Source organism: Aspergillus aculeatus (genome assembly GCF_001890905.1).
Source record: "Aspergillus aculeatus ATCC 16872 unplaced genomic scaffold ASPACscaffold_7, whole genome shotgun sequence".
In the NCBI taxonomy this organism is placed as follows: Eukaryota; Fungi; Ascomycota; class Eurotiomycetes; order Eurotiales; family Aspergillaceae; genus Aspergillus; species Aspergillus aculeatus.
In genome coordinates this window covers 947414-973260 of record NW_017962982.1, presented here as the reverse complement: position 1 = coordinate 973260, position 25847 = coordinate 947414, and the positions used below count along the sequence as shown (strand labels likewise).

The 25847-nt window shown below is 53.8% G+C and overlaps 10 protein-coding genes across 10 annotated transcripts; 5 read left to right on the top strand and 5 right to left on the bottom strand.

The window, feature by feature from the left end:
* Positions 1-253: 253 nt before the first annotated feature.
* ASPACDRAFT_28085 (M protein repeat protein) lies at positions 254-2577 on the top strand (the record flags this gene model as incomplete). The annotated part of the gene is made up of 2 exons (XM_020199536.1): positions 254-1573; positions 1633-2577. The coding sequence occupies 2 exons, from the start codon at positions 254-256 to the stop codon at positions 2575-2577; spliced, it is 2265 nt and encodes a 754-aa protein (XP_020056702.1).
* A 243-nt stretch (positions 2578-2820) lies between these two features.
* ASPACDRAFT_42943 (ankyrin repeat domain-containing protein) lies at positions 2821-3843 on the bottom strand (the record flags this gene model as incomplete). Its single annotated transcript, XM_020201183.1, has 6 exons — positions 2821-2871; positions 2924-3265; positions 3331-3453; positions 3514-3642; positions 3703-3728; positions 3786-3843. The coding sequence occupies 6 exons, from the start codon at positions 3841-3843 to the stop codon at positions 2821-2823; spliced, it is 729 nt and encodes a 242-aa protein (XP_020056701.1).
* A 95-nt stretch (positions 3844-3938) lies between these two features.
* ASPACDRAFT_118556 (WD40 repeat domain-containing protein) lies at positions 3939-6039 on the top strand. Its single transcript, XM_020196177.1, has one exon. It carries the CDS (start codon positions 4248-4250, stop codon positions 5619-5621), a length of 1374 nt encoding a protein of 457 aa, XP_020056700.1. The 5' UTR covers positions 3939-4247; the 3' UTR covers positions 5622-6039.
* An 83-nt stretch (positions 6040-6122) lies between these two features.
* On the bottom strand, positions 6123-8657 carry ASPACDRAFT_28468 (origin recognition complex subunit 1; the record flags this gene model as incomplete). The annotated part of the gene is made up of 3 exons (XM_020199565.1): positions 6123-7623; positions 7684-7808; positions 7860-8657. The coding sequence occupies 3 exons, from the start codon at positions 8655-8657 to the stop codon at positions 6123-6125; spliced, it is 2424 nt and encodes an 807-aa protein (XP_020056699.1).
* A 1079-nt stretch (positions 8658-9736) lies between these two features.
* Positions 9737-12146, top strand: ASPACDRAFT_28213 (uncharacterized protein; the record flags this gene model as incomplete). The annotated part of the gene is made up of 7 exons (XM_020199548.1): positions 9737-9895; positions 9971-9978; positions 10025-10151; positions 10212-10439; positions 10509-11092; positions 11185-11442; positions 11507-12146. Coding segments are annotated over 7 exons (2004 nt in total), but the record flags the coding sequence as incomplete, so codon positions are not given.
* Positions 12147-12293: 147 nt separating this feature from the next.
* Positions 12294-13178, bottom strand: ASPACDRAFT_60194 (prefoldin subunit 5; the record flags this gene model as incomplete). The annotated part of the gene is made up of 4 exons (XM_020203539.1): positions 12294-12361; positions 12466-12583; positions 12752-13044; positions 13139-13178. 4 exons carry the CDS (start codon positions 13176-13178, stop codon positions 12294-12296), a joined length of 519 nt encoding a protein of 172 aa, XP_020056697.1.
* A 1853-nt stretch (positions 13179-15031) lies between these two features.
* ASPACDRAFT_118552 (nucleotide triphosphate diphosphatase NUDT15) lies at positions 15032-15909 on the bottom strand. Its single transcript, XM_020196176.1, has one exon. It carries the CDS (start codon positions 15709-15711, stop codon positions 15100-15102), a length of 612 nt encoding a protein of 203 aa, XP_020056696.1. The 5' UTR covers positions 15712-15909; the 3' UTR covers positions 15032-15099.
* A 260-nt stretch (positions 15910-16169) lies between these two features.
* On the bottom strand, positions 16170-18237 carry ASPACDRAFT_52079 (putative proline--tRNA ligase AIM10; the record flags this gene model as incomplete). The annotated part of the gene is made up of 6 exons (XM_020202572.1): positions 16170-17539; positions 17589-17718; positions 17771-17850; positions 17911-18001; positions 18051-18094; positions 18165-18237. The coding sequence occupies 6 exons, from the start codon at positions 18235-18237 to the stop codon at positions 16170-16172; spliced, it is 1788 nt and encodes a 595-aa protein (XP_020056695.1).
* A 468-nt stretch (positions 18238-18705) lies between these two features.
* ASPACDRAFT_10763 (RNA-binding ribosome biosynthesis protein MAK21) lies at positions 18706-22252 on the top strand (the record flags this gene model as incomplete). Its single annotated transcript, XM_020195307.2, has 4 exons — positions 18706-19536; positions 19588-20708; positions 20759-21299; positions 21353-22252. Coding segments are annotated over 4 exons (3393 nt in total), but the record flags the coding sequence as incomplete, so codon positions are not given.
* Positions 22253-23892: 1640 nt separating this feature from the next.
* On the top strand, positions 23893-25647 carry ASPACDRAFT_52077 (putative neutral amino acid permease; the record flags this gene model as incomplete). Its single annotated transcript, XM_020202571.1, has 5 exons — positions 23893-24093; positions 24159-24301; positions 24352-24478; positions 24534-25457; positions 25567-25647. The coding sequence occupies 5 exons, from the start codon at positions 23893-23895 to the stop codon at positions 25645-25647; spliced, it is 1476 nt and encodes a 491-aa protein (XP_020056693.1).
* Between the last annotated feature and the right edge of the window lie 200 nt (positions 25648-25847).

Here is a 25847-nt window from a genome sequence, read left to right as displayed (position 1 = left end):
GCTGCTACAAAACCCAAGCCGACGGAGCAAACCGGAAGTATGATCCATTCTGTCCTCTGCAGATCCATCGGATTGCTAATGTTGACCAGACCTTTCCCGCAGCTCATCCAATGCTCGGAAGAATGACCGGCTTCAGGAGCGCCTCGCCCGAGCAATGGTGAAGAATTCGCCGGGCCCTCTCGCCACACAAGGCTCCAGTCGGACCTCATCACCCGTTACTAGTCCGGTTCCCAGCAACGGCACCCGATCTAGCATGGACATCGATTCCAGCCTCAGATCATCATCTGTGAATCCAGGGAGGCACTCGCGAAGCTCGAGTCAGGTCGAGGATGCCTCGGTGGCAGCCGAGTCGCGTAACAGCTACGATTCAGGCCCCCCGCGAGAGTCAAACGACATTAGCAGGCTATCAACCGAAAGCGCACTGCCTCCGCATGCGCTTGCAGAGAATGATGATAATGTCGCTCAGAACCCTACCCTTGCGGAGCCACAATTGTCTGCAGATGGATCGAAACTCTCTGCGCCTACAGCATCGGTTTCGTTGATGGAGCCTGCTGAGGAGACTAGCAATGATTTATCGAATGGTCAGGAAAGGTCTGTCCGCAAATTGCAACCCGAGCCCGAAACCGCTGAATCTCAACGGCAAGAAGAGATATACGGTTACATCGAGCGGATCGATGCACTGCAGTCGAAGCTCAAATACCTGGCGAAAGAGGCTGCCGAATCCGCCAAGCAGGCTGCAACAGCAGCGGAGCCTGGCAGCGTAGAAAGACAGCTAAGGGAAAAGGACGAAAAGATAGCCCTTCTTCTCGAAGAAGGTCAAAAGCTGTCCAAGACGGAAATGGACCATCGAACGGCTATCAAGAAGCTGAGGCAGCAGTTGATGGAGAATGCGAAAGCCCAAACTGAAGTCAAGAAAAAGACAGAGAAACTCGAGCGCGATCTTGCTAGCGCAGAAACTCGAGCCAAACGAGCAGAAGCCGCCGAGAAGAGAGCCAATGATTCTCTCTCGACACAGACCAAGACGTCACAAGATCTCGAAGCGGTGACTGCAGAACGCAATGCTCTAAGTCAAACTGTACAGGAAATGAAGGGACAGCTTGCACGAGCCGTCGCTCGAGCGGAGGCGGTCGAAGCTAAGGCACAATCCGAGGCACTCGAACAGGAAAAGCGCCGCGCCTCTCAGTTGGAGGAGGACCTCGCTAGCGTCAAAATAGAAAGAGATATCAGCGAAGGGAAGCTGAGGCGCGAAATCAGTGATCTGCAGGCTACCATTGAGCAGGAGAAAGAGCGCGCTCGCATGCTTGAAGTAGAACTCAAGGGTGAGCAATCGATGCTCGAAAGTAAAATGGAGTCCCTTCGCTTTCGAGCCGAAGAAGCTTCGACTGGAGTGGCTGGCGACACTCAGGTCAAATTGCTCCGTCAGATCGAGACCCTTCAGACTCAGTACGCTGTAGCTAGCGAGAATTGGCAGACATTGGAGGGTTCGTTGCTTGCTCGGTTGGCGAATGTTGAAAAGGAGCGGGATGAAGCCGCACGGCGCGAGAGTGAGATGCGACGGAAGATCCGTGAGATGGTGAGCATAGTACTTGTTAGAACTTTATCAGGTAACTGTGGGCTAACTCTACGTTGCAGAACCTGAAAGTCAAGCGTATCGAAGAAGAGCTCGAGACCGCGAAAGAGACTGAGCACGATCTCGAGAGTAAACTCGAGGAGGCAACTGAAGAGACCAAAAAGCTGGAACAGAAACTCAGAAAAGCCACTGAGGATCTGGACTTAGCCCAGAAAGATTTTGCAGAGCAGCAGAAAGTCATCGATGCCACATGGACACAGAAGCTTGAGGACGAACGCCTGAAATTGCGTGAGCAAATGTCTCCACCGTCTGTCTTCTTGCAACAGCCTCGAACACAGTCTCCAGTGGCCTACAGTCGTCGGCCGAGTGCTCTAGAGCCCATCGGAACGTTGTCCGATTATCGACCAAGCAGTCGACGTCCCTCGACGTTACCAACATCGCCTGACATGGGCAATCTCTCACGCCAGAACTCATTTCCTTTGTCCACTCAGTCCATTCTCTCGCCCTCGACTGCAACCAGCTCGATACATCTACCAATTCCAGAGACGCCTTCAATCAACTTCGAGCACGATGAACTCTTCAGTCGCTCTGCTACCCCCTCCGCCTATGGTGGAGCACCCACGCAGCATTCGCGCGGCATTAACGATATCATCTCAGAGTCTACTGTTGGCGCAGGGCCCTCAGTACAGTTGGTTGAGCGTATGAGTGCCACCGTCCGCCGGCTCGAGAGCGAACGCGCCGCATCGAAGGACGAGCTTTCTCGGATCGCCGCGCAGCGCGACGAAGCCCGACAACAGGTCGTGGATTTAATGCGGGAAGTTGAGACGAAGCGAACTTCTGATACACGTGTGCACGAGCTTGAACAGCGGCTCGATGAACTCGACCAGCGGTACCAGACAACCCTCGAAATGCTGGGAGAAAAGAGCGAGCAGGTGGAGGAATTGGAGGCAGATATTGCCGATCTCAAGAAGATTTACCGCGAGTTGGTCGACAGTACGATGAAATGAGGTTATTGTCTCTATGCACGCTGCCCTGTTTTACTACTGAGATCTTTCCCTTTGTACATAGAGAGTCTTTTCTCCGGGCTAGATCGCTCTAGACGATATCATGTGATGCATGTCTGCTTGTTGAAAAGAAATATTGAACAGTCTTGAGCCTGGAAAAGACTCCGGGTATCCAGTCTAATTATTTATTGAGAATCTGTTGGTCTCGGACATTTTGCAATCCCACCGCATCTTTAGTCCGCAACCCTATAAATCAATCCCCTCTCTCTCGGCCGTTTGTAGGACGTAGCTTCGGACCTACTCAGTGGTTAGCATGGGGGCACCATGCCTAAAAATACGCAAGTCCTACCTTGTTATCCGGTGCCATATCGATTGCCAGCATCCCGCTGGAATCTCTCTTGTCTGCCTCCGCACCGGCCTTGAGAAGCGTGATCGCCGCATCGCCATGACCCTCCGAGATCGCATGATGCAACGCCGTGAGCCCGTCAATATCGGTCGCATTGACCGGACTCTTGCCATCCTCGAGTAAGACTTTGATGATGGGCGTGGAACCGATAGCCGCAGCCCGATGAAGCGCGAGCTGGCCGCGTCTATCCTTGACCCGAGCGCTGCATTTGTTGGCGATCAGCGTGCGAACGGTGGAGAGGTTGGCTTTGGAGGTCGCAAAGTGGAGAGCATTCTTCAAGAAGTGCTGTTAACAACAGTTCGGCACCATTTCCGATGGCAGTAAGAAAATCTAGCTTGCTGGATACGCACCTGTCCGGATGAGCTCTTAACGCTGACATCTGCGCCCTTCTTCAGCAAAAGATCAATGATGGGATCTCCTTCGGCGTTCTTCAAGCTAGCTGCTATCATCAAGGGGGTCCAACCGGATCCATCCTAAAAGGCTTCTTAGCAAGCTCGATCTATCATACGTTCTTTCATGCATGCATGCCATACCTCGACGTCGGGGTCAAAGTGCTTGTTCGAGATGAGAAGCTCCACAATAGGCAAGTGGTTGTATGCTACAGCCCAGTGAATGGGAAGACGCTCATCGTCATCTTTGGTGGCAGCGAGCTTGGGATTTGCCTGACTGTGCTGTCAGTTGACATATTGCCACTCGTCATTCCGTGCGGGGACAGCTCTTACGCTCAAGAGAGATTCGGCCGTGGAAACTATGTAGGTTAGCTATAAATAAGAGTTTGACGGTCGGGCAGGATGAAGAGACGTACCTTTTCCCTCTCGAGCAGCCTCATGAAGAGGATACTTAGCTTCAGTGCTAGCGTTCATGATTAATGCAGGTGGGATATTGCTTGTTTCTTGTTTGCGGCGGGGTTGATTTGATGATCCGATGGTTGGCCTGAAGATGCGGAGAACCGCTGCCTCGACACCTCGTATAATGCCTTAGGCATCGACATCCGCGGAAAACCAGAGCTTCGCTTCTTCAGTCCGCAGCTCTGCAACTTCACCTCATCTTCGACCTTTCGACCATTATTTCATTCAACGCCTCTCCAACATTTCCACATACACTAATTACAACTACACTCTTAGATCCTATCTTGCTGTGTGCACCTCTTCTACTGAATCTCTCAAGTTTGAAACCCACCGCATCCCTGTCCTGAGGGATCAGGACGCCCGCAACTCATCGCCCACGCCATCACCTCGAATCTCCTCCCCCCCTACCTACCTACACAATGGACGTCGTTCCCTCCACATCGCCCGACGAGGCCGTGCGCCTTTCGGCAAAGCGTACCGCTGAACTCTTTGGCCCCGACTACCTGATGGTCACCCCCTCGGTCGCAAGCGGCTCCATTGGACTTTCCTACCGACGCAAAGCAGAATACGACGATGTCAGAGAATTGCCTCCCGCCCTCGCCGCGAAGCAGGCCGCTGCGGCGGCGGCTGCCGCCAGCGGACGCGCCAAACGACCCAAGATCCAATCTCAGACCAAGGCCTCGGCCGCAGACGGGAGCGGCGCGTCGATGGCCCTGGTCAAGAAGGCCCCCGGGCCGGCGGCGGGCGGCGTCGGCGGTGAGAACGAACCCAAGAGCCTGATCCAGCGACCCTCGGCGACGCGACAACAGAGACCTGACTGGCATGCGCCGTGGAAGCTCATGCGGGTGATATCCGGCCACCTGGGCTGGGTCCGCAGCTTGGCGGTCGAGCCGAACAACGAATGGTTCGCCAGTGGTGCGGGTGACCGGACGATCAAGATCTGGAATCTGGCCACCGGCGCGCTGCGGCTCACCCTCACCGGCCACATCTCGACCGTGCGCGGCCTGGCCGTTTCCCCGCGGCACCCGTACCTCTTCTCATGCGGTGAGGACAAGATGGTGAAATGCTGGGACCTCGAGACCAACAAGGTCATCCGCCACTACCACGGCCACCTGAGCGGCGTGTACACGCTGGACCTGCACCCGCGCCTGGACCTCCTCGTCACCGGCGGTCGTGACGGCGTAGCCCGCGTCTGGGACATGCGTACGCGCAGCAACGTCCACGTCCTGTCCGGCCACCGCGGCACCGTCGCCGACGTGAAGTGCCAGGAAGCCGACCCGCAGATCATCACGGGCTCCCTCGACTCGACCGTGCGGCTCTGGGACCTGGCGGCCGGCAAGTCGATGGGCGTGCTGACGCACCACAAGAAGGGCGTCCGCAACATCGTCACCCACCCACGCGAGTTCACCTTCGCTAGCGCCAGCACCGGCTCCATCAAGCAGTGGAAGTGCCCCGAGGGCGAGTTCATGCAGAACTTCGAGGGCCACAACGCCATCATCAACACCCTCGCCGCCAACGAGGACAACGTCCTCTTCTCCGGCGGCGACAACGGCTCCATGTGCTTCTGGGACTGGAAGACCGGCTACCAGTACCAGACCATCGAGTCTACCGCCCAGCCCGGCTCCCTCGAGGCCGAGGCCGGCATCATGTCCTCCACCTTCGACCGCACGGGTCTGCGCCTCATAACCGGTGAAGCTGACAAGACCATCAAGATCTGGAAGCAGGACGACGAGGCCACCCCCGAGTCGCATCCGGTCACCTGGGCTCCCACCCTCGGTCGGCAGAGGTATTAGTCCCGTTTTAGGAACTATGCATCCCCTTCTCTCGCCCGATCAATTCCCCTTCCTTCCTTCTTCCATCTACCTCTTTATAAACCGCATATCCTCCTTTGGAAAATACCCCCCTTCTGTGGACGCTCAAATCCGATCACGGTACTCGAATATGACAAAGTCTTCTTATGCTTTTCTGCTTCTGCTACGGAGGTGGTTGCGGATGTTATCCTTGGTGTTTTGTTATTATATGCACTATGGCGTCCAGCGTTGTGTGGTTTGGATTTCTCTTTCTTGCTGGTATACTATGGACTATCTAGATGTATCATAGAATGATAGGCTGAGCACCGATCTCGAGCTCTCAACCTTCCCATATCTCCCGAATTAGCTCGTAAGCTCAAATCAACTCGTGCCTACGTGATCAATCCAGTTATGCCTGTGCTCAAAACCGTGGGTATCATTATTCCTATGCTAATATCGTACAAATCCAGTGGTCTATCACGTGTGCTCATCTATATGAATGGATTACTGCTCAATGCCCAGTCCCAACCCCTTGGCCTCTGCATCATCACAGAAAGCCGAGCGCACATCTTCCGCTGCAACCCGCAATCGCACCTTCCCGCTACGGTCACCCCGATGCGGAATGGCCGCGCTGCCGAGAGGTCCCTTCGCGCCCGCACTATGCTCTAACGCCAGCACACCGGAGTTCATGAGCTCCATGGCCGCCGATCCCAGCGCACGCACCCGCGCACCACTGCCGCCGACAAGCAAGAACTCTCGGATGCCGACGCCGGCCGCACTCGCAACGGCAACGGCTGCATCGGCGATGCGCTTGGCTTCGTCGATGACGTCGCCGACGGTGGACTCGGAGGTGCCGGTGCGGCGGACCCGGGCGAGGAGGGCGGCGAGGAAGAGCTTCGCGGCCAAGGGGAGACAGCGGAGGGATTGCTGTAGCGGGGTAGAGGTGGCTTCTTGGATGGCTTGCTTGATGGTGGCGATGGTGACGCGCCCGACGATGGGCTTGTTGGTGCCAGTGGTGGTGGGTTGGGATTTCTTTTGCGGGGACGGGGGGAGGAGGGCTTTCTTGTTGGATGCCCGGTCTTTGCGAGCGGGAGTTTTGCTCGGGGTCGGGGGCATCGACTCGGTGTCGTCTTCGTCGATGGTTTCGAGGGGCTCTTTACGAGCGGCCTCGTTGGCTTGCTGTTCGGCGATCTCGACGGCGCGGCGGCAGATGTCCAAGGCGCGACGGGCATCACCGCTGACAGCGGCGACTTTGCGGCTGGCGAATTGAATGGCATCTGCGTCCACGATGTTACCGGGCACGTTGGCGAGTCGTGTGCTTATGATCTCCATTAGGTCGGTATGTTTGTAGCCAGGGAAGGTGATACGGGTGAGGCCGAGACGGCTGGAGATCTTGTTGCTTAGGGTTCGCTCGGGGAGATCCATGGTATTGGCGACGGCGAGGACGATGAGGCGGGAGTGTCGTAGGGCGGGCCAGTTGAAGAAATTGTACATCACCGACTGGTTCTTGGTGACGAGCTGGTCGAGTTCGTCCATCAAGACGACGCAGGACACTCGCCGGGGAGAAGGGTGCGAGAACTCCCGTTCAAGAAGATCTAAAGCGTGAGACGGGGATACACGATCACCTTTGAGGGCCTCCCAGAGCAGAGAGTAAGACTGATGAGGGTCAGTCACCTTCATGCCGTTGATCTCAACGAAGATGAAATCGTCCATCTCTTCCGCCAAGACGGCGGCGTTCAACTGAGCCACCACCTCGCGAACGGTTGCTGTCTTACCCGTTCCGGGTGTGCCAGAGATGTAGATACAAGTACCCGTTCCTTCCATGATGGCTGCGCTGAGATGGCTGTAGACTGCGTCAAACTCCGTCTTCCGGCAAGGGAGCGATTGCGGCACGGTAGACACATGGAGGAGAGTCCGCGCCTGTCGATATGGAGAGGCTAGTTGTGATGGTGAGAGGATACGGGTACCAAGAGGAGTAAACTCGAGTGGTTTTTTGACAACGATCCTACGACGAGTGAGCGTGAGACTGTGGCAGGATGTGTTTTGATGTCGTGCGTTCACATACCTCTTATGTGTCGGGGTGGTCAAGGATTTTTGACGTCTGGATTGAGGGGTGGCACTCGAAGCCACTTTTTGCCTTTTCCTGGGTGTACTCGGAGCAACATCCTCTTCATTTTTACTTTCCACATACTTCAAGTCGTTAGCTTGCGAGGTTGGGACAAAGCGACCCGTTGTACTCACATCGTTATCAACCTGCTTCCGTTTCTTCGCGACCTTGAGCCCAGACTTGATCAAATCAATGAGGTCGAACAGTCTATCCTCTCGATAGACCTCCTCCCAGATGAACTCCTCGGTATATCTTCCCTGAACTTGGTTCACTCCTCTGCGACACACAATGCACTTGTTGAAATCTGCCAGAGCTTCCTTTCCCTTCGGAGGGACACCACCAGGATATTTGGCGTAGAACGCATCCTTCGACATGACCGTGGCTCTGCCGTTGATAGAGGTGAGGGGGTTGACATTGAAGTCCGCCGTCAAGTACTGTTCATTGGGCAGCGCGTCCGATCGTCTCTTGTTCTTCGTCGACATGAACTCGTCCGGAGAAGCGAACCACATGATATTGGCCGATTTGATGATCTCGTCGTCATCATCATCTTGTTCCAAAAATTCTGTGATGATTCCGATCCAATCCTTGCCGGGCTCTGGGGACTTGAGCAGCACCACCTGGCCCAGGGCGCATTCGAACGAACCCATGCGAGCACCGATTATCTTCCGTGAGCGTTTGGCATTCGGACGGACGGAGCGTCTGCGCATCGATTTCGGTGTATCTTGCGTAGAGTCGGCCGTCGGTTTGCTGTCCTGATTATCAGTGTCCTCTGTGTCGTAGATCCACTCCCATGGGTGGTCTTCTTCCCCCAGCTCGTCATCGGAGTCGTCTCGGACAAGACCACCCTTGGTCATCCATAGCTGGGCACGTTTCCGTACACTGGGCTTGCGCGACTGCAAGCCAGGTGATTGGCTTGAAGAGTCGGAAGCCATTGTCTTGTGATAGTCGGAGTTCCAGCCAAGGGAGAGACAATTAATTATGATCGGTATGTTGATGAGGAAACCCGAAAAGGCGCGCCTGCCGCGCGCTTGCGCCGCTCGCTTGCGCCGCTATTCCACTTTAGGGTTAGAGCCCGCACCACCATCTCCGCGCCAATCATCTGACGTGCGCTATACTTCGCTGCTAAACGAGGCAGCAAGCGCTCTTACTGCCTGTCCGTAACACCCCAAGCTTGCAAAAGAGTTGTCGATGAAGGTGAATCACATTCTGAGGTGCATTTCAAAGGAGTTTAAAGTCCGTGGATACAGCTCTTGGTGACATCCAGGCACCAACTTCACTTTTCTTTGCTCCAGCGGTGAATGCAGGCTGCCGAAACAGCTACTGGGCGATTGGATTACAAGCAGTTTCTTTTATCGATTAATTCCTTCACTGGCCAGTTGCACTTATTGAACAGGATCTTGGCATGTATATGCCGCTGAGTGCTGTTTGTCTTGTGGCTGTTGTGCCCCTCTGTCCTTCCTCTTCGTTGCCCCCCCCAAAGTCAATCCGGTAAGTTCCCACTCTGTTGACATCTTCCTTCTCTCCTTCTCCATCTAACTACACCTCCCCCTCAGCAAGCGTCAGCTCCGTTGCTCATCCACTCAACAGTAGTTCTTCATTCATCCTTCTCGGTCTTTGATCAACTTGTTCAGTAAGTGCTTCAGTCGAGGAGTATCCCCTCAGTCCTCATCCCAGTTTCGGCTGGAAGGACTCGTTCAACATGGAGTAAGCTGTCCTGTTGCCATCGGATCAAGAATAAAATACTAATCAATCACCAGCTTCGAAGCCTCTGGAGCCGAAGGTAAAGTTGTCTGAGCCCTGCTGGTTCCATGCTACGGAGCAAGATACTGATCCTCTACTCTTAGAATGGGCTCTGCCCGGTTACGGACGACCAGGTCCTCAAAAGATCCCGTCTGAGACCGAAGCGTCACACGTGCAGAACATTGCATCACAGCCTGAGTATACTCCCGGAGCCGAGCATGTTCGTGAGGTATCTGTCACATCTGTGGACAAGAACACTACATGCCACAACCCCGCCCCTGCCCGAGGAACAGCTCGCGCTTACAGAGGACGCGGTGCTTCAAGAGGCAAAAGAGGCTTATCTTCGCCCCAAGCTCATCTTCCCGGGGAGTCTCCCGCAAAGTCGCAATGGAGAAATGGCGCCCAGCTTGCGGGTAAGAATCATTCTCTCGTCCAGCTTTATTCAAACTAATATCGGTTGGTGCAGGGACTATCAGGCTTCCACGCACTTTCAAAGAGATCAGAGACACGTAAGTACTAACTCCCAAACCAAGACATGAAGTAAGTACTGACTGACTAGATTTTGCACTGCGGCTCGGTCGGTCTCATCTCGACGCCCATTTGGACAGCAGGGACGCCATGATGTCTTCGAAGACATCTGTCGAAAGACCGGAGCCTACGTCGACCCACCCGCCGGTAATCATGATGTATGTGTCGTGCCCGAGTGGCTCTTGTCCAAGTGACTAATAGATAGCTGATGTATATAGGTGATTCATCTCTGGGGGGCATCATATCAGGTCTCTGAGGCTACCAAGCTCATTCAGAGCATTCTTGCTAGATGCGACACCATTACCATGCCCAAGAAAAGGGAATGGACGAAGACCTCTGCCTATTCTGCTGGGAAGGAGGATCTTGCGGATCGACTTGAGCTAGAAGATGCCTTGATTCTCGCATACAGGAAGGCACCTGAGCTCGACTTTATGTTCTCTGAGAAGGTTAGTAAAGAACTGACATGACAACTACAAAATCAGTCTTCAATCTTCTGACCTCAAGCTCTCAACTAGCTACTCTTTCTGTGGCCGAAGGAGGGTCCCTCCATGCGCGATGCCCTTGGCCCCGACCTAGAAGCTCTTGATCCTATTCGTATCAGGTTCACGTGTCACCTGTTCGTTGACAAGGCATTGCCTGATCACATCTGCGCTCTCGGCTACGAGCAAGCCAAGATTGGCCAACTTGTCCAGCTCCTGCGTAACAAATGGGCCGAGATTATGGCAAACAGTCTCGTCAAGTCCAAAATCTACTTGGTTGAGCCTCTTGAATGCGGCCATAGTGAGGTCTCCGCGAGAAAAGAGGCGGGCTTTGTTAGACCACTATTTCGCACGATTCCAATGAGCAAGGCCGATATGGATCGTTGGCCGGGCCGAGCTGAGCTGATCCGATCAAGGAACAATGCCCATATTCTCAAAGTGATTGACAAATGCTTGAAGAGTGTAGTTTACGTGCGTGGACACCTTCGCATGAGAGCCAATATCGGATTGTTCGTGCTCGATTATTACCGTCAGCCATCGCAGGGAAAACCAGCGTGGGGCTTTGAGGAATTCCGCGAGATGTTGTTCCACGAGAATACGAAGGGTCGCCTGATCCCAGGGTACGCGCGTGAATTTGTCTGGTCTTATAATCCGTGATCCAAAGCTGACAAGTTACCAGTCTAAAGATCGACCAGTCTGTGTTGCTTCCTAGACTGCTTTCTGCCACCAATCTTCTTGAGCCGTACGACCGTACCATGGACTCCCTGAAACAGCCCGAGCCAGCATTCTCTGTGAACTTCGAATTCTCCGGTCAAAGGAATTCTCTGCTACGCTTGGAGGCCGAGTTTGCGAAATGTACTGGAGCACGCGATTACGCAATGACGCAAAGCCGCTGGCTTAAGCCACGCAAGCTCGGCCAAGTCAAGGACTCGCGCTCACCCTTGCAGGTTGGAATCATCGACTTTGAAAGGTGAGTCTGTCCGACATGCTTTGTGTCCAGTATCCTGTTCCGCGATTTTTAATCATCGTGATAGGTCTGATTGGCAGCTGGAAATCGCATCGCTGGAGTTCTATGAAGCAACTGCAATCGAGAGAGCTTTACGCGAATTTTCCCACACGATCAAATTCAAGAGCAACGATGTTATGGGTGACATCTCGGCTAATCCTGTTCGCAAAGTCATCTTCCATGCCTCAGCACCAGTCTCCCGGTTCATCGAGAAGTCGGCTGTTCGTTACCGCCTGAAGGGGACCAGATATATTCTGGAGATCGCGCGATACGACGAATACACCCGAGCCTCCGTAAATGATTCGGCTTCTCTGAACCTGGCGGCACCCTTTGGAAAACCTCGAGTTTCTTGGGGAGCATCGGTCTTCGACTTCACTTGGGACAACTTGCTGGGTAAACATGCCAATATGCCCGTGGGACATGCAGCCAAGTACGATCCGAATCTTCAGACCTTTTTCCCGGCCGCAAATGAGTCGGAGGACAAGTCCCAGGGTCTCTGGGAGTTCATCGATCTGATCAAACGGGTTGCAGCCCTTCTAAGGTCCGGACCGCCCCGCACCCTTCCAGCCAGCGGAAGTGTCAAGGCTAAGTCTGATGCGCGTTCGACAAGCCCGGCCTCCAGCGGCAATGCAAGGGCTCTAGATGCAGACCTCGGGACTTTGTTCTAAGTCACCAGAACGCCTGCCCTTCGGGGTAGTGTGGAGAGCTACGTTCTCTTTTTCAGAATATTGCAATACCATGGCAAGAGGATTGATTTAATGCCTGTTTTTTTGTTCTTTGCTTTGCTTCTGTACCTAATTCAAGTGGCATACCAACTAACCTGCACCGGCGGTAGCAGAAGCGGAGGATGCGGCCCCTTCGGCCAGCAGTTTCTGTCTCAAAGCTGATCACGGGAGCATTAGTATAATTGCAATCGTAATAATAATGAAAAACACTTTATCAGAAACTCCTTGCCGGAAGGATGAGAAGTAGGACAATGCCACATACCATCTTCAAAGAGCCTCTGCTGCTGACTCTTAGTCTGTACAATTTTCTCCAACTCGGTGAGGTTGGTCTCCAAATCCTTGGCCTTATTCTCGTAGAACTCGATGGCTTTGGGAGCAGTCTAGCGAGAAAACCAAAATTAGCCCACGCATTCAAATCCACTTCCCAAAATTCAAGCTCCCAAATCATCCCCAGTATCATCCCAGACCAATGCCCAAGCAAATCCCACCACAAACCCCATCCCAGCCCAGAGCAACCAACTCCCACAGAATAAGGGGGAAGGAAATACCTTCTCAACATAGAACCCCGTCCCGACATCAACGAGCACCTTCTCGCGATCCGCCAGCTTGCCGCGCACGTACAGCGAGCTCGTCAAGGGAACCAGAATCTCCTGGTCCGGGCCCCCCGCGGTGCCCTTCTTGGCCGACCCGACCACCCCCTCGTTGATAGAGCGCACGCAGTCCCGGAACTTCAGCTGGGCGGCGCGCAGCTTCGCGTGCGAGGTCGTCAGGTGCTCGAGTTCCGAGGAGAGGCGGGTCTGCAGAGCGCGGAGTTGGGGCACGCTCAGGGAGGCGATGTTTACTTTTGTTCCCCGGGGGAGTAAGGTTAGAATGGGTTGGTTTGGGGCGGGTTAGGCGGGTTGGGGGGGAAGGGTTGAGGGTAATGGTGAACGTACCTGAGCCTGGTGGGGGGTCGGAGGAGTTGGGTTCGGACATTTTGGGGGTGTTGTGTCGTCTGTCTGTCGAGTTTGGGTTATGGGTGGGGTGGTGAGGTGGTTGTGGTGTGGGTTGTGGGAGCGCTGGTGTAGGCGCTGGTGTAGGCGCTGGTGCGGGTGGTGTACTGCAGTGCACAGTAATTTGAACTTGTAGCTTGGGGTTGCAGTGCGGGTGAAGCTTGGTTTGCGGCTGCGGTTTGTAGACTATGGGAGGTGGTAGGTGGGGGGGGGGGTGTGGTTTGATGGATTGTTTTTTTGTGCTGGGGTTGTGAGGCTTAGTAATTGTGCAGCTGGTTCTATGAGTCCTGTACATTTGATGGCTGCGCCAAGACTACCAGCCGGAGTCAGCGGTTATGCGCGATTGTACAGGAACTCTTTATCGGATGAGGTATGAGACTATTTAAATGGTAGATAGCTAATGTTGGAGAGATGCTTAAAGGCCCGAGTGTTATAGACTGCTTTCACTACGATTGGAACTGTTGCTGCCGCAATCTGTGGGCTCTGACCCCTTGGTTCGCTATCACTTCCTTCCGAAGTATATACATAACAAAACAACATAACAGCTCTCCACATCCTCAATACCATGGCCAATAGCTCGCCCTCAGTCAACATAAACAACTCAATCTCCTCCACAACAACTGCAACCACTACCTCTCCACCACCCATTTCTCCTCGATAAAGCACACCTCAACCCGACAGTCCTCTGGCACAACCGGGCCGAAATGAACTTCTCGTCGGGGACGACCACATCCCTGTAAAACGGGTCATTGAGCGCGCTGGCGATGCAGTCCAGAGAGGACATGTAGAGCTGAACGTGGCCATCCCAGTCCGAGATGGAATCAGCACCCAGGTAGTCCCACAGGCGGTGGCTTTGGCGCGGAGTTCGGGCGGTTGGTGGTACTGTACAGCACATAGTATGTATGAGCAAGACTGGGACTATCTAACTTTTTTGTAGTGATTGGAGACTTCAATGTCATTCGATTGTCGCATGGCTTGGATGATTGTTGGGGCATGTATAGACGTCATTTCTTTGTCGAAGCTCTTAGTGTGCTCGGAATAGGTATTCCCACGGAAAATAATGAGCTACTATCTGTAATTTCTTACATGACCGTATGAGTTGGGAGAACTTGGAAAATAGGGTTGGAGAAGTGGGAAAGAGATGTTGGGGATTGGGGATTTTTGGGGAAGTAGTAACTCGAGCAAAACTACTGCCATCCGTTTTGGAGAAATTGTAACATCAGTCAAACTTGGGCCGTAGTGAGTGAAAACCTCTTTTGCAAGCTGAATGTTCGCTTCGACTGATTCCCTTTGCACGACCTATCTCAGGTCTTTTTTGTTTTCCTTCTATGAAGTGCTATTGCAAGGGCTGCATGGCAGAGCTAAGACTATGGCATTACCTCACCAAGAAAAAGGCAGGAGTTGCTGGTCCGTATAGGTCACTGATTAGAACTTCATTCTATAGTTCTAGCGTCCTATTCTGCTGCATAGATCTGGTGCAAAACACAATGCCCTGCAGATCATGAGGTCTTCACAGGCAGACACAAGATACATGCTACATGATCCGGCAATCTGAACGGCATACAACATGAACCTTTAAGATAGTTAAATGGTATAAGTTTGTGCAAAGGAGAGCAAGGCGCAGGTGCCATAGTGAGGAGTCAAGTAGATGGTTCATTGTGCATCTATTGTGTCAGTTGATGCATCGCTTACTCACCACTAATAGAGTAGAGTAGTTAACTATGTTAACTTACAGTATATAAAATTAGATTAACTCCTAGGGCGAAGTAAATGCCAGCAAAGTGATCAACAAGTCTAAAAGTACAAAAACTTAGATATTCAAGGAAAAGTACATAAGAATAAGAAATCCATTATCAGAAAACATCATGATATTCATAACCTCATTTCCCTAACAACCAGGGCATCTACCGATCCTCCTCCCACCCAATCAACAACTGATACTCCTGCAACGGCATCCAATACTGCTGCTGCCGAAAGAGATTCATCAGCGGCAAGAACAACGGATGCTCGAGCGCCAACCCTCCAGCAGCGGGACTCGCGGCTGCAGCGGGGTTCGCATGCTGCTTCTCCGCTGCGTCCTGCAGCCGATACCACCGCGTGACCTCCTCCCACTCCACCCAGCGCCACTCGCGGCACTTTTCGGGCTCCATGACGGGCGGCGGGGCCCTGCAGGCCTCGCGCCGCGTCGGCGTGCACCCCAGGTAGATGGTGATGTAGTGCTTGTTCTCGGCGGCCATCACGTCGTTGGTGGCCGTCAGGAAGCGGAGCCCCGAAACGGCCAGGTTGGTCTCCTCGAGGACCTCGCGGGCGGCGCACGCGGCCCACGTCTCGCCGGGCTCGAGGTGGCCCCCCGGCAGGGCCCAGGTGCCGGCGCCGTGGCTGCCTTTGCGTTCGCCCAGCAGGACTTGGTTGGCGCGCCCGAAGATGAGGACGGCGATGCCGACGCGGGGGATAGTTGTTACCGCTGGCGGGGCGGTGATGGTGGTGGTGGGATCGGAATCTGGTGTTGTGGACATGGTTGTCGGTAATTCTAGAGGTGCGTGTGTGTGGGGAGGGTGAAGATTGATCGATTGGTGTTGATCGGTCAAGTATTGATGGGTTTGATGAATTGCGTCAATCAAGTGGATTGGTCGGTCGCCTTATATAGATGAGGTTTGGTGATTCTTTTCCAGGCACGGTGAACAATACCCAGTACCCGCTGATGCCAAGAGTTCAATAGTTCCAGGCAGACTGCCCAAAACTTCTTTATCCTCTGACCTTTAAATGATAGATCTCACCAGTGATCTAAGAAGCTGACTCATCCTCTTTATCGGCACATTTGAAAGGAGTGGGGTATAATTTGCGGTCAATCTACTTCTAATGTTTCATTGAATAGTCCTTCTATCTTACAAAGCTCCGTGCCACTCAGCCTCGGGAAGAACAGCATAGCCCCGATTTTGGATATCAGCATAGCCTACAACCCACGCGAAAGCGCTTACAAACGCTGCAGCAGAGATTGCACAAATGCCGGAAGAGCCTCAAGTGTGACATCCTCACGCACGCTCAACCGACGGCATTGCACCTCCAAGGTTTGCTGCTTCTTCCATCCCTTACCAACCACAATGATGACCGGGTATCCGATCAGGTCCGCATCGCCGAGCTTCCAGCCCATTTGCTTGTCGCGGTCATCCAGAATCACGTCCAAGGCAGAAGTCGGCGCCACGGTCAGTGCGTCGTAGACCTTCTCCGCTTCCGCCTCGAGCCCCTTGCCCGGCACGATGATGACTTCGTACGGTGCAATGACGCGAGGCCAGTTCAGTCCCTTGCCGTCCGCCAGGCTGTCCGCTACCGCGGTGATCATGCGCGAGACGCCAATTCCGTGGCACCCCATCTCCATGGGTACGGTCTGGGGGCCGGATTTGTTGCTGTCATTGTTCTTGGGCATAGCAGATTGGTCGACCACCACGGTGGCCTTGAGGACATCGCTGTAGCGGGTGCCTAGATGGAATGTGTGACCGAGCTCGACTGCCTTGTGCGTCTGTGCCAGGCCCTCGCCGCACTTGGCGCATCGGTCGCCCTCGTGGACCCGCACCAAGTTTAGATGGCTGTTCGTGCCTGGGAAGCGATCCAGCTTCGAGAAATCCACGTCCTCCGCTGTGCAGCCGACCTCCTCCAATGTGTCGGTAAGCGGGGGGCGCTTGTATGCGCGCACGCGCGAGTCATACAGATCCACGATCCGCGGGCGCTGAGCGGAAGCCTTGTGGAGCTTGACGTGCGTGGCCCATTGCTGGAGCGGGTTCTCGACGCTGATGTCGATTTCCATCCCAGCGGCCTCGGCGATGGACTTGACAGCGTGGGAGTTCACCTCCCTCTCCACAGGGGTGTCTTGGATGGTGTACTGCGGAAACCAGCACCGCAGCAGCGTATTCTTGTCTTTGGAGATGGACATCCAAAGGCCGACTGACACGGCGGGCGTGGCCTCATCCGAGCTTTCACCGGTGTCGAAGCCAGGTCTCTGATGAGTCTGAGGCTGTTCGTCCACGCCAGCGTGAGCCTTTCCGTCCGCGAGCTCCTCGTTGTACACATTGTCGCAACTGGTGCAGCTGATGACTGTGTCTTCACCCTTCGCACTGGGGAAGTGGAACTCGTGGCTCAGGCTCCCGCCCATACTACCCGAGTCCGCAGCAGCGACCAGGTAGGGTATTTTGAGCTCGTCGAAGAGCCGTGTGTAGGCGCCTTTGACAGCCACGTAAGTCTGGAGAGCGGTCTCGGGACTATAGTCGAACGTGTACATGTCTTTCATGATGAATTCTCGACCGCGAAGAAGACCCTGCCGGGGTCTCTGCTCATCTCTGTATTTTCTCGCTATTCTACGATTAGACTTGGTCGAGAAGCGTGGGAAAGTTTTACTGACAAATCTGGTACACACGCACGGGCAGATCTCGGTACGACTTGGTAAGACTTCCGACAAGAGTCGTGATCTCCTCTTCATGAGTGGGCGCGAGGATGAAGCGTGCTTCTTTGCGATCAAGAAAACGGAAGACCTGCCGGTTAATTAGGGGGAGCTCACAGCTGAGAAGAAAGCAAGAGGCTTACATCCGACCCCTCTTTGAGGCGTCCCGATTGCTCCCAGAGCTCTTGAGATGATATAGACGAGAGTGACACCTTAGATGCGCCTATTTGTCACACATTAGACGTCTCAGTAGAACATAACAATCATGATGCCGTAGACTTACCGACTGACTGCATGTGCTTATCTATGAGTCTCTCAAGCTTATCCTGCACGCGCAAACCCAATGGCAGCATGTGAAAGATGCCCGCGTACGCCTATGCACCTGATTAGCCCAGTAATTGCCAAGACGAAACCTGACAGTACCTGTCGTAAGAAGCCACCCCTCACTAGGAGGTCATTTGTGTCCTCTGTGTAGCGTCAATTTCATAGAACGTGATCGATGATTCAATTTAGTAGCGTACCTCTTTCACCCTCAACCAGCTTCTTCGTGATACCTCCCGTTGGAATCCAAAAATTGGATATCCGAGTCCTGCCATCGGTCTGACAGCATGACTAGTTAGATCTTATACAAGCAATGGCGGAAGATACCTCATACATGAAAGGCGTTTTTGGACGTTCTATACCCGAGTGGAGTGACGCTAAGGTGCACTCGAGAAACTCCGGGCGCTCGGCCCACTGTAGGGCGTATGCGCGAGATCATGAAGACTCAAAATCCCGAAGCACAGCCTCGAGGTGTTTTCCAACGGGGAGAGATATTCACAATCTCCGCTGGCAATGCGCGCAATCCCCAAGAAAGAGGCGCGGTTCTTATCGGCCCAGGCACTAAACCCAATGGGAATAATTGACGTGGTCCGAGCATCGGGCACAGCCAGTAACCACGGGCAAATCGGCCCGCCCATTTCTCCGGCGGCCTGGAAGAAGCGGACCCCCCATAATTTTTTGGGCGGCAGAAAAAAAGTTGAAGGAGAGCAAGCATTTTGGCCATTCATCCCACCCTGTCAATATGGCCAAAGGCAATAAGGGCAAAGGCGCCTCCTCCTCTGGAGCGAACAACATCCCTCTAGGTAAGGGTGTTGGTGGCGGTGCTGCCGCCAAAAAATCCACCCCTGCCGCCGAGTCTCTCCCCCAGTTGGAGGAGAGTGCATTCGCCGGCTTGCGACAGAAGATCGAACAGCGCTTGAAGGATCAAAACAACGCCAAGCAGAAGTCGAAGAACGGCAAGGGAAAGTCGGCACCGGCTGATACACCCAAGAAGAACCAGCCGGTTGCGTCGAAACCTCAGCCGAAGCAGGCGTCCGCCGACGATAAGAACAACAACAAGGGAAAGAAGCGCGATCGCAATGGTGATGTGATTGCTGGGGAGGCGAAGAAGGACATCGGAAAGGGAAAGCCCAAGAGCAAGGAGGATAGTGACGATGTTCTGATGCAGGAGATTCTGGCCCTTGGGGGTACGGAAGAGGACTTGGATCTCTTGGCTGGTGTCGACTCCGAATCCGAGGTCGAGGATGCAACCGAGAAGAAATCCAAGGGCAAGTCTGAGGACGACTTTCTGAGGAAGGAGCTGGCTAGCATGCTGGCTGCTGCAGGTCAGGTGGTTCCGGAGGACCTTGAAGACGATGAAGTTGAAGAAGAAGAAGAGGAGGAGGAGGAGGAGGAAGAGGAAGAGGAAGACGACGATGAAGAGACTGGAGGCATGGAGGTCGAAGCTGAAGATGACGAGGAGGACGTGGAAGAGGACGAAGAAGAGGCCTCAGAGGATGAACCTCCCACGCCAGCCTTGAAGGACGACAAGAAGGCCGCCAAGCAGGCCGCTCCTGAGAACATCTTCCCCAAGGAGTTCTCCAAATTGGTGAGTCAATTCATCCATGCTTCCGGCAAAACATGCTGACCAGACGATCAGTCCGTTCCTCCGAGGTCCGACTGGTTCATGATCGAACTTCCACCCATTGCGAAGAAGGAATCGAACCCTGTAGCCCGCCACCTGATCGAGCGATTCCACACTTACGCAAACTCGCTTCTCGAAAAGGAGGCTAAAGAATACGCAGATGCGCAAGCAGCTTCTGCCTCTTCGTCCCACAAGTTCTACAGTACTATTATGTCCACTGGTACGCTCAGCGATAAGATCTCCGCTTTGACGCTTGCCGTACAAGAATCGCCCCTTCACAACAGCAAGGCTCTGGAAAACTTGATTGCCCTTGGCAAGAAGCGCAGTCGTGCTCAGGCCGTTGAAGTTCTTCGGTCGCTCAAAGATATGTTCGCCCAGGGAACCATCTTGCCTAGCGATCGCAGACTCCGGGCCTTCGCCAACCAGCCATCGCTTGTGGCTGCCTTGCAAGGTGTGAGCAACCGCTGGGCTGAGGGAGATGCTCTCCCCAATGGTCTTCAGAACAGCCACCTGATTGTCTGGGCCTACGAACATTTCCTAAAGGATCAGTACTTCGAGGTTCTCAAGATTCTTGAAGTCTGGTGCAACGACGAGATCGATTTCTCTCGCTCTCGCGCTGTCAGCTACGTCTACGAATTGTTGAAGGAGAAGCCTGAGCAGGAGACGAATCTGTTGCGCCTGTTGGTGAACAAGCTTGGTGACACGTCTAAGAAGATTGCCTCGCGGGCCTCTTACCTACTTTTGCAACTCGAACAGGCGCATCCTCTCATGAAGTCCACAATTGTTTCAGCTGTTGAGGAAGTTCTCTTCCGGCCTGGTCAAAGCCAGCACGCCAAGTATTACGCTATCATCTCACTCAACCAGACGGTCCTGAGTCTCAGGGAGGAGAAGGTTGCTGAGAAATTGCTCGACATCTATTTTGCCCTCTTCGTTTCGCTATTGAAGCCTGCCAAGGAAGACAAGGGCAAGGGCTACAAGGGCAAGAGGAATGGCAAATACGGAACTAAGGGCAAGGGCAAGGGCAAGGACGACGATAAGGGTCAGGCGCAAACTGAAGAAATGCAAGACAAGTTGACATCCGCGGTCTTGACCGGTGTGAACCGAGCTTATCCCTTTACAAGCTCCGACAGTGAACGGTATGTATTATATTCTCTGTGCATCATGACCAAGCTAACGCATAGATCAGCCTGACGAAGCACCTCGGCACTCTTTTCCGCATCACGCACTCTTCCAACTTCAACACGAGTATCCAGGCCCTTATGCTGATCCAGCAATTGACGGCCTCCCACCAGGTCGGTGCGGATCGCTTCTACCGGACTCTGTACGAATCTCTGCTTGATCCTCGCCTGGCAACGTCCTCCAAGCAATCCCTTTACCTCAATTTGTTGTTCAAGTCCTTGAAGAACGACTTAAACACTCGCCGTGTCAAGGCCTTTGTCAAGCGTCTCCTTCAAATCCTCGGAATGCACCAACCCGCATTCATTTGCGGTGTCTTCTACTTGATTCGTGAGCTGGAGAAGACGTTCCCCGATCTCCGCGCCTTGTTTGACCAGCCCGAGCTGAACGAAGACGATGAGGAGGAAGTCTTCCGGGACGTTCCTGACGAGGACGATGAGCCTCAAGAACAGCCCGAAGAGACCAAACCCGAGAAGCCGTCTACTCGTTACGACCCCCGTAAAAGAGACCCCGAGCACAGCAACGCCGACCGCACGTGTCTCTGGGAACTTGTACGTATAGCTATTTGGCCATTATTCTGCAGTCACTGACTTTCGACTTCCAGCTGCCCTACCTGTCTCACTTCCATCCCTCCGTCTCGGTCAACGCGGCTCATTTACTTGATCACCAGGTGATGAGCGGACAGCCCGACTTGACTATCCATACTCTCACCCACTTCCTCGACCGCTTCGTTTACCGCACTCCCAAGGCGGCTGCGGCCACCCGTGGAGCCTCGATCATGCAGCCTCTTGCCGGCAGCGATGCCAAGGATCGCCTTGTCGCCGCCGTCAAGACTGGCGCGCAGCTGCCGCTCAACTCGGAAGCCTTCTGGAAGAAGAAGGCGGAAGATGTGGCGGCGGAGGATGTCTTCTTCCACGAGTACTTCAACCGGGTCGGCAAGGGCCAGGAGAAGGACAAGGCTCGCAAGAAGAAGGCCGACAAGGATGCGGGTGACGAGGACGAGGACGGCGAGCTCAGCGACGCCGAGTCCGAGATCTGGAAGGCTCTGGTGGACTCTCGGCCTGACCTGGAAGCTGGTGTCAGCGACGACGACGACCTGGATCTGGACGACTTGGAGTCTGCCTACGACCAGAGCGACGATGAAAACGCCGGCGGTGACGATGAAGTGGAGATCAACCTCGACTCTGACGACGAGATGGAGGACATCGACGAGGTCCCTGCCCCGGCCAAGAAGACGAAGAAGGCCAAGGCAGAGCAGGAGCCTTCGGACGACGAGGATGTGTTCGACATGGACGTATCGGACGAGGAGGCGTTCATCGACAGCGACGAAGAGCTGCCGTCGGACGTGGAGCTCGACGCTCACCTGCCGAGTGCGTCCAAGGACGAGAAGGAGAAGGAGAAGGACAGTGGGCGCAAGAAGCGGCGCAAGCTCAAGCACCTGCCTACCTTCGCGTCGATGGAGGATTATGCGGCCCTGCTGGCCGGGGAAGACGAGGGTATGTGAAACCCAGGTTCTTGTTGTATTTAAGTCAATCGCATCCTGCAGATACCACAAAAGCTCTATGTAGTATTTCTTTTACTTTCATAAGTTTCACATGGCGCATCTCATCAGTCAGACGTAAACATTCATATGAACTTCATAGGAACAGTGACAGTAGAGACGGTCTAGAATTGCAGCCCCGTTGGCAGTGCCAGCCACTAGTGCGGGATTGTGGCGCTGCGCTTCACCCACTCGGTCGGGGCGGATGACATCATAGCGTTCAGCCACACTCGGCCAGTTTTTCTTCCCAGCCAAAATCAATCTGCTCGATTCGGACATTCCCGCCACCCGGGCGAGTAACCTGGTTGTTTTGGAGGGGTGTGTGCATGGAGAAACATGGTAAGGCCCGACATCTCACACGTGGAAAGGCGATGTGAACAAACAACAACCTTGGAAGCACGCCATCAACTAACGCATAGCGTGCTAGAGGTTAATTCGAGGTCCGACTTCCGTTGCCCCTCTTCCTACTTTTCGATTTTTTTCTTTGATGCAGCCCTGGTCAGCAGAGATTTCTGATAGGCTCCACTATGGACTGGGATTAAATCCTTCGAAACTATTAGAGCAATGATCGCATGATGCGCTTTGCACAGTCGATGTTGGTATCATTGGAATGCTGTTTCAGCGGTAGAACTATTGAAATTGAGATTCAAGCATAAACTATTATCTCTGCACGAGCAAGTCCAGTGGAATGTCAACAGGCCGAATGCGGGGCGGAGGTCAGACTAAGAAGGAAATGCATGCTGATCGGGTCCATCCGCCCCAGAGAGCGTCCGACAACTGGTGTGGGGCGGGGAATTGCCGAGTGCGGCGGGCGGGGAGGAAACTGTACCGAGTAGTTTTAGCACTATGGAGAAAGACAAACGGTTGCTGGAAGTTCTTGTTACTCGATATATTCGTGCCAATGGCTACGAATAACATTACTATAGCAATACTCACCAGTTCCAAACCCTACTACGGAACTCAATTGTCAATGTTCAGCCATACATACTGCAGTATGTTGTTGTTGTTGTTCCGCGGGATGGGCCTGCTACGTCATCTCATGAAAGCAGAACTTCCGAGTCCGTCGCTGCGAAATCCGAACAGGGAACAACCTTAGTTGGGATCGGAGATTGCAACCAGTCTTTATTTCATCTTATTGCTCATTGATTGACTGCTTGGGAACTTTCTGCCTGTTCCTTCGGGGCTAGCCTAGCCTCGACCCGGGGCGATCGGCGCACCCTCTTGTCTGTCTTTCTGTCTGTCTGTCTCTCCGTCCGTTTGTCTGTCAGTGGGTGGAAAGATTTCAGCTGCCCGGCTCTTGCATCTTTCCTGCGCAATCTCTACTTCCCTCACTCTGATAACTTACTTCTGGTTTTCAGTTCTTCACAAGAGTGCTGTTTCCATTGCTTGTCAGTCACTGACTGGGTCAGTCAGTCATTCCCTCAGTCTAAGGTAAATTTCCCCACACTCTTTCCATGTGCTGATGCCGCGACTAAGGCTCTCCTCCCACAAAACCAGACTCTTCTTTCCCTCCAAGCGCAGTACATGCCTCCGAAGGTTTCCCTCCTATTTTCAGCTTCCATCCCCGCTCGCTCCCTACACCAGCGGCTTGTCCGCTCCATAAAATGGCGGAGTCCACCGTTCCCGAGCCCACGGGTCGCTCCTCTGTCCCCGAGCACAGTCTGACCGACGAGACGAAACATGCGGACCTGGAGAGCCAGAAATTACAGCCCGGGTCGAGCTCGGACTCTGAAGGGGAAGTGGGCAGACAGATTCAAATGGAGGCAGAGAACTCGATCAAGTATCGCACATGTAGTTGGCAAAAGGTGCGTGGCCGCAAAGCTATCACTGGGAAGTGAGTATTCGTGCTAATATGAGCCCTGGTCTCTAGACGGCGGCGCTGCTCTTCTCCGAGTATATCTGTCTGGCTATCATGTCGTTTCCCTGGTCCTACTCCGTTCTGGGGTTAGTACCTGGGTTGATCTTGACTGTGTTTATCGCCTTGACTGTGCTGTATACTTCGTTGATCATTTGGTACGTCACGTAGACTCAAGCGCGCCGCAGGATATAGCTCACATATTCAGGCGTTTCTGTTTGCGACATCCTCACGTACGCGACGTGTGCGACATCGGGCAGATGATTTTCTGGGATTCGAAGGTGGTCTGGTACTTGACGGCTGTCATGTTCCTGCTGAACAACACCTTCATTCAGGTAGAGACAATATTGCATGTTAGACCTTGCCAGCTCTGAAACTAATTGTCATTAGGGCCTCCATTGCCTCGTTGGCGCAGAATATCTCAACACGATCACCGGACATGGAGCCTGTACAATCGTCTTCTCCGTTGTGACGGCGGTCATCTCATTCGTTTGTTCCCTCCCGCGGACCTTCGACGCGCTCTCCAAGGTGGCCACCCTCTCCGCGTTTACCACTTTTATCTCCGTTATGCTCGCCCTTATCTTTTCCGCCATCGAAGACCACCCGGCTGGCTACACTCCGGCCAAGGGCGACCCCATCGTGACCGCTGTGCCGGTGGCCGGTACCACCTTCGTCTCGGGCGTCAGCGCATTCCTCAACATCAGCTACACCTTCATCGGCCAGATCACGCTTCCGAGCTTCATTGCTGAGATGCGCGAGCCCAAGGACTTCTGGAAGTCCGTCACCGCCGTTACCATCGCGGAGATCATCGTCTTCTCCCTCGTCGGCGCCATCGTGTACGCCTACACCGGTAACCAATACATCACCTCGCCCGCATTCGGCTCCCTCGGCAACGAAACTTACAAGAAGGTCTCCTTCTCTTTCATGATACCCACACTCGTGTTTCTGGGCGTCTTGTACGCCTCCGTCTCCGCCCGCTTCCTCTTCTTCCGCCTCTTCGACGGCACCCGCCACAAGGGCAACCACACCGTCGTCGGCTGGGCCGCCTGGGCCGGGATTCTGTGTTGTCTCTGGATCGCCGCCTTCATTATCGCAGAGGTCATCCCCTTCTTCTCCGATCTAGAGTCCATCATGAGCGCCCTGTTCGATTCGTTCTTCGGGTTCATCTTCTGGGGTACGGCGTACCTGCGCATGCGCCGCGAGGAATACGGGCCAGGATTCTATAAGAATCGCGGGTGGAAAGGCTGGTTGGGTTTTGTCGTGAATGTCGGGTTGATTCTCGCGGGGTTGTTCCTCTTGGGACCGGGTACTTATGTAGGTTCACCCTCTTTTTTCTCGTCCCTCCTTTGCCCCGTCCTTGGAACCGCGCAGTTCATTACCATCACGCCTATTCTCCGCAGAAGAAAAACTAATATTCGAACAGGCCTCCGTCGAAAGTGTGATCATCAGCTACCGAGAAGGAACAGTCGGGAGTCCATTCTCATGTGCGGACACAGGCTTGTAAAAATATAGCAGAAAGCGGATGCAAAGATGCAGAGATGCCAAAATGCAGAAGCCAACCCAACATGAACCTTTTTCTAAAGCTACTTCCACCCTTGAGTGGGTTATGACCTGATTCACCAGCCGCCCCCCACATATACAAAAGCTGTTTGGTGGGACTTTTCTTTCGATTCAAATGGGTAATGCTGAAATGATGTCCATTCT

Excerpts from the sequence above, each read along its gene's own strand:
- ASPACDRAFT_118556 (XM_020196177.1), top strand. The coding sequence starts at position 4,248 with ATGGACGTCGTTCCCTCCACATCGCCCGACGAGGCCGTGCGCCTTTCG.
- ASPACDRAFT_118552 (XM_020196176.1), bottom strand. The coding sequence starts at position 15,711 with ATGTCCACAACACCAGATTCCGATCCCACCACCACCATCACCGCCCCG.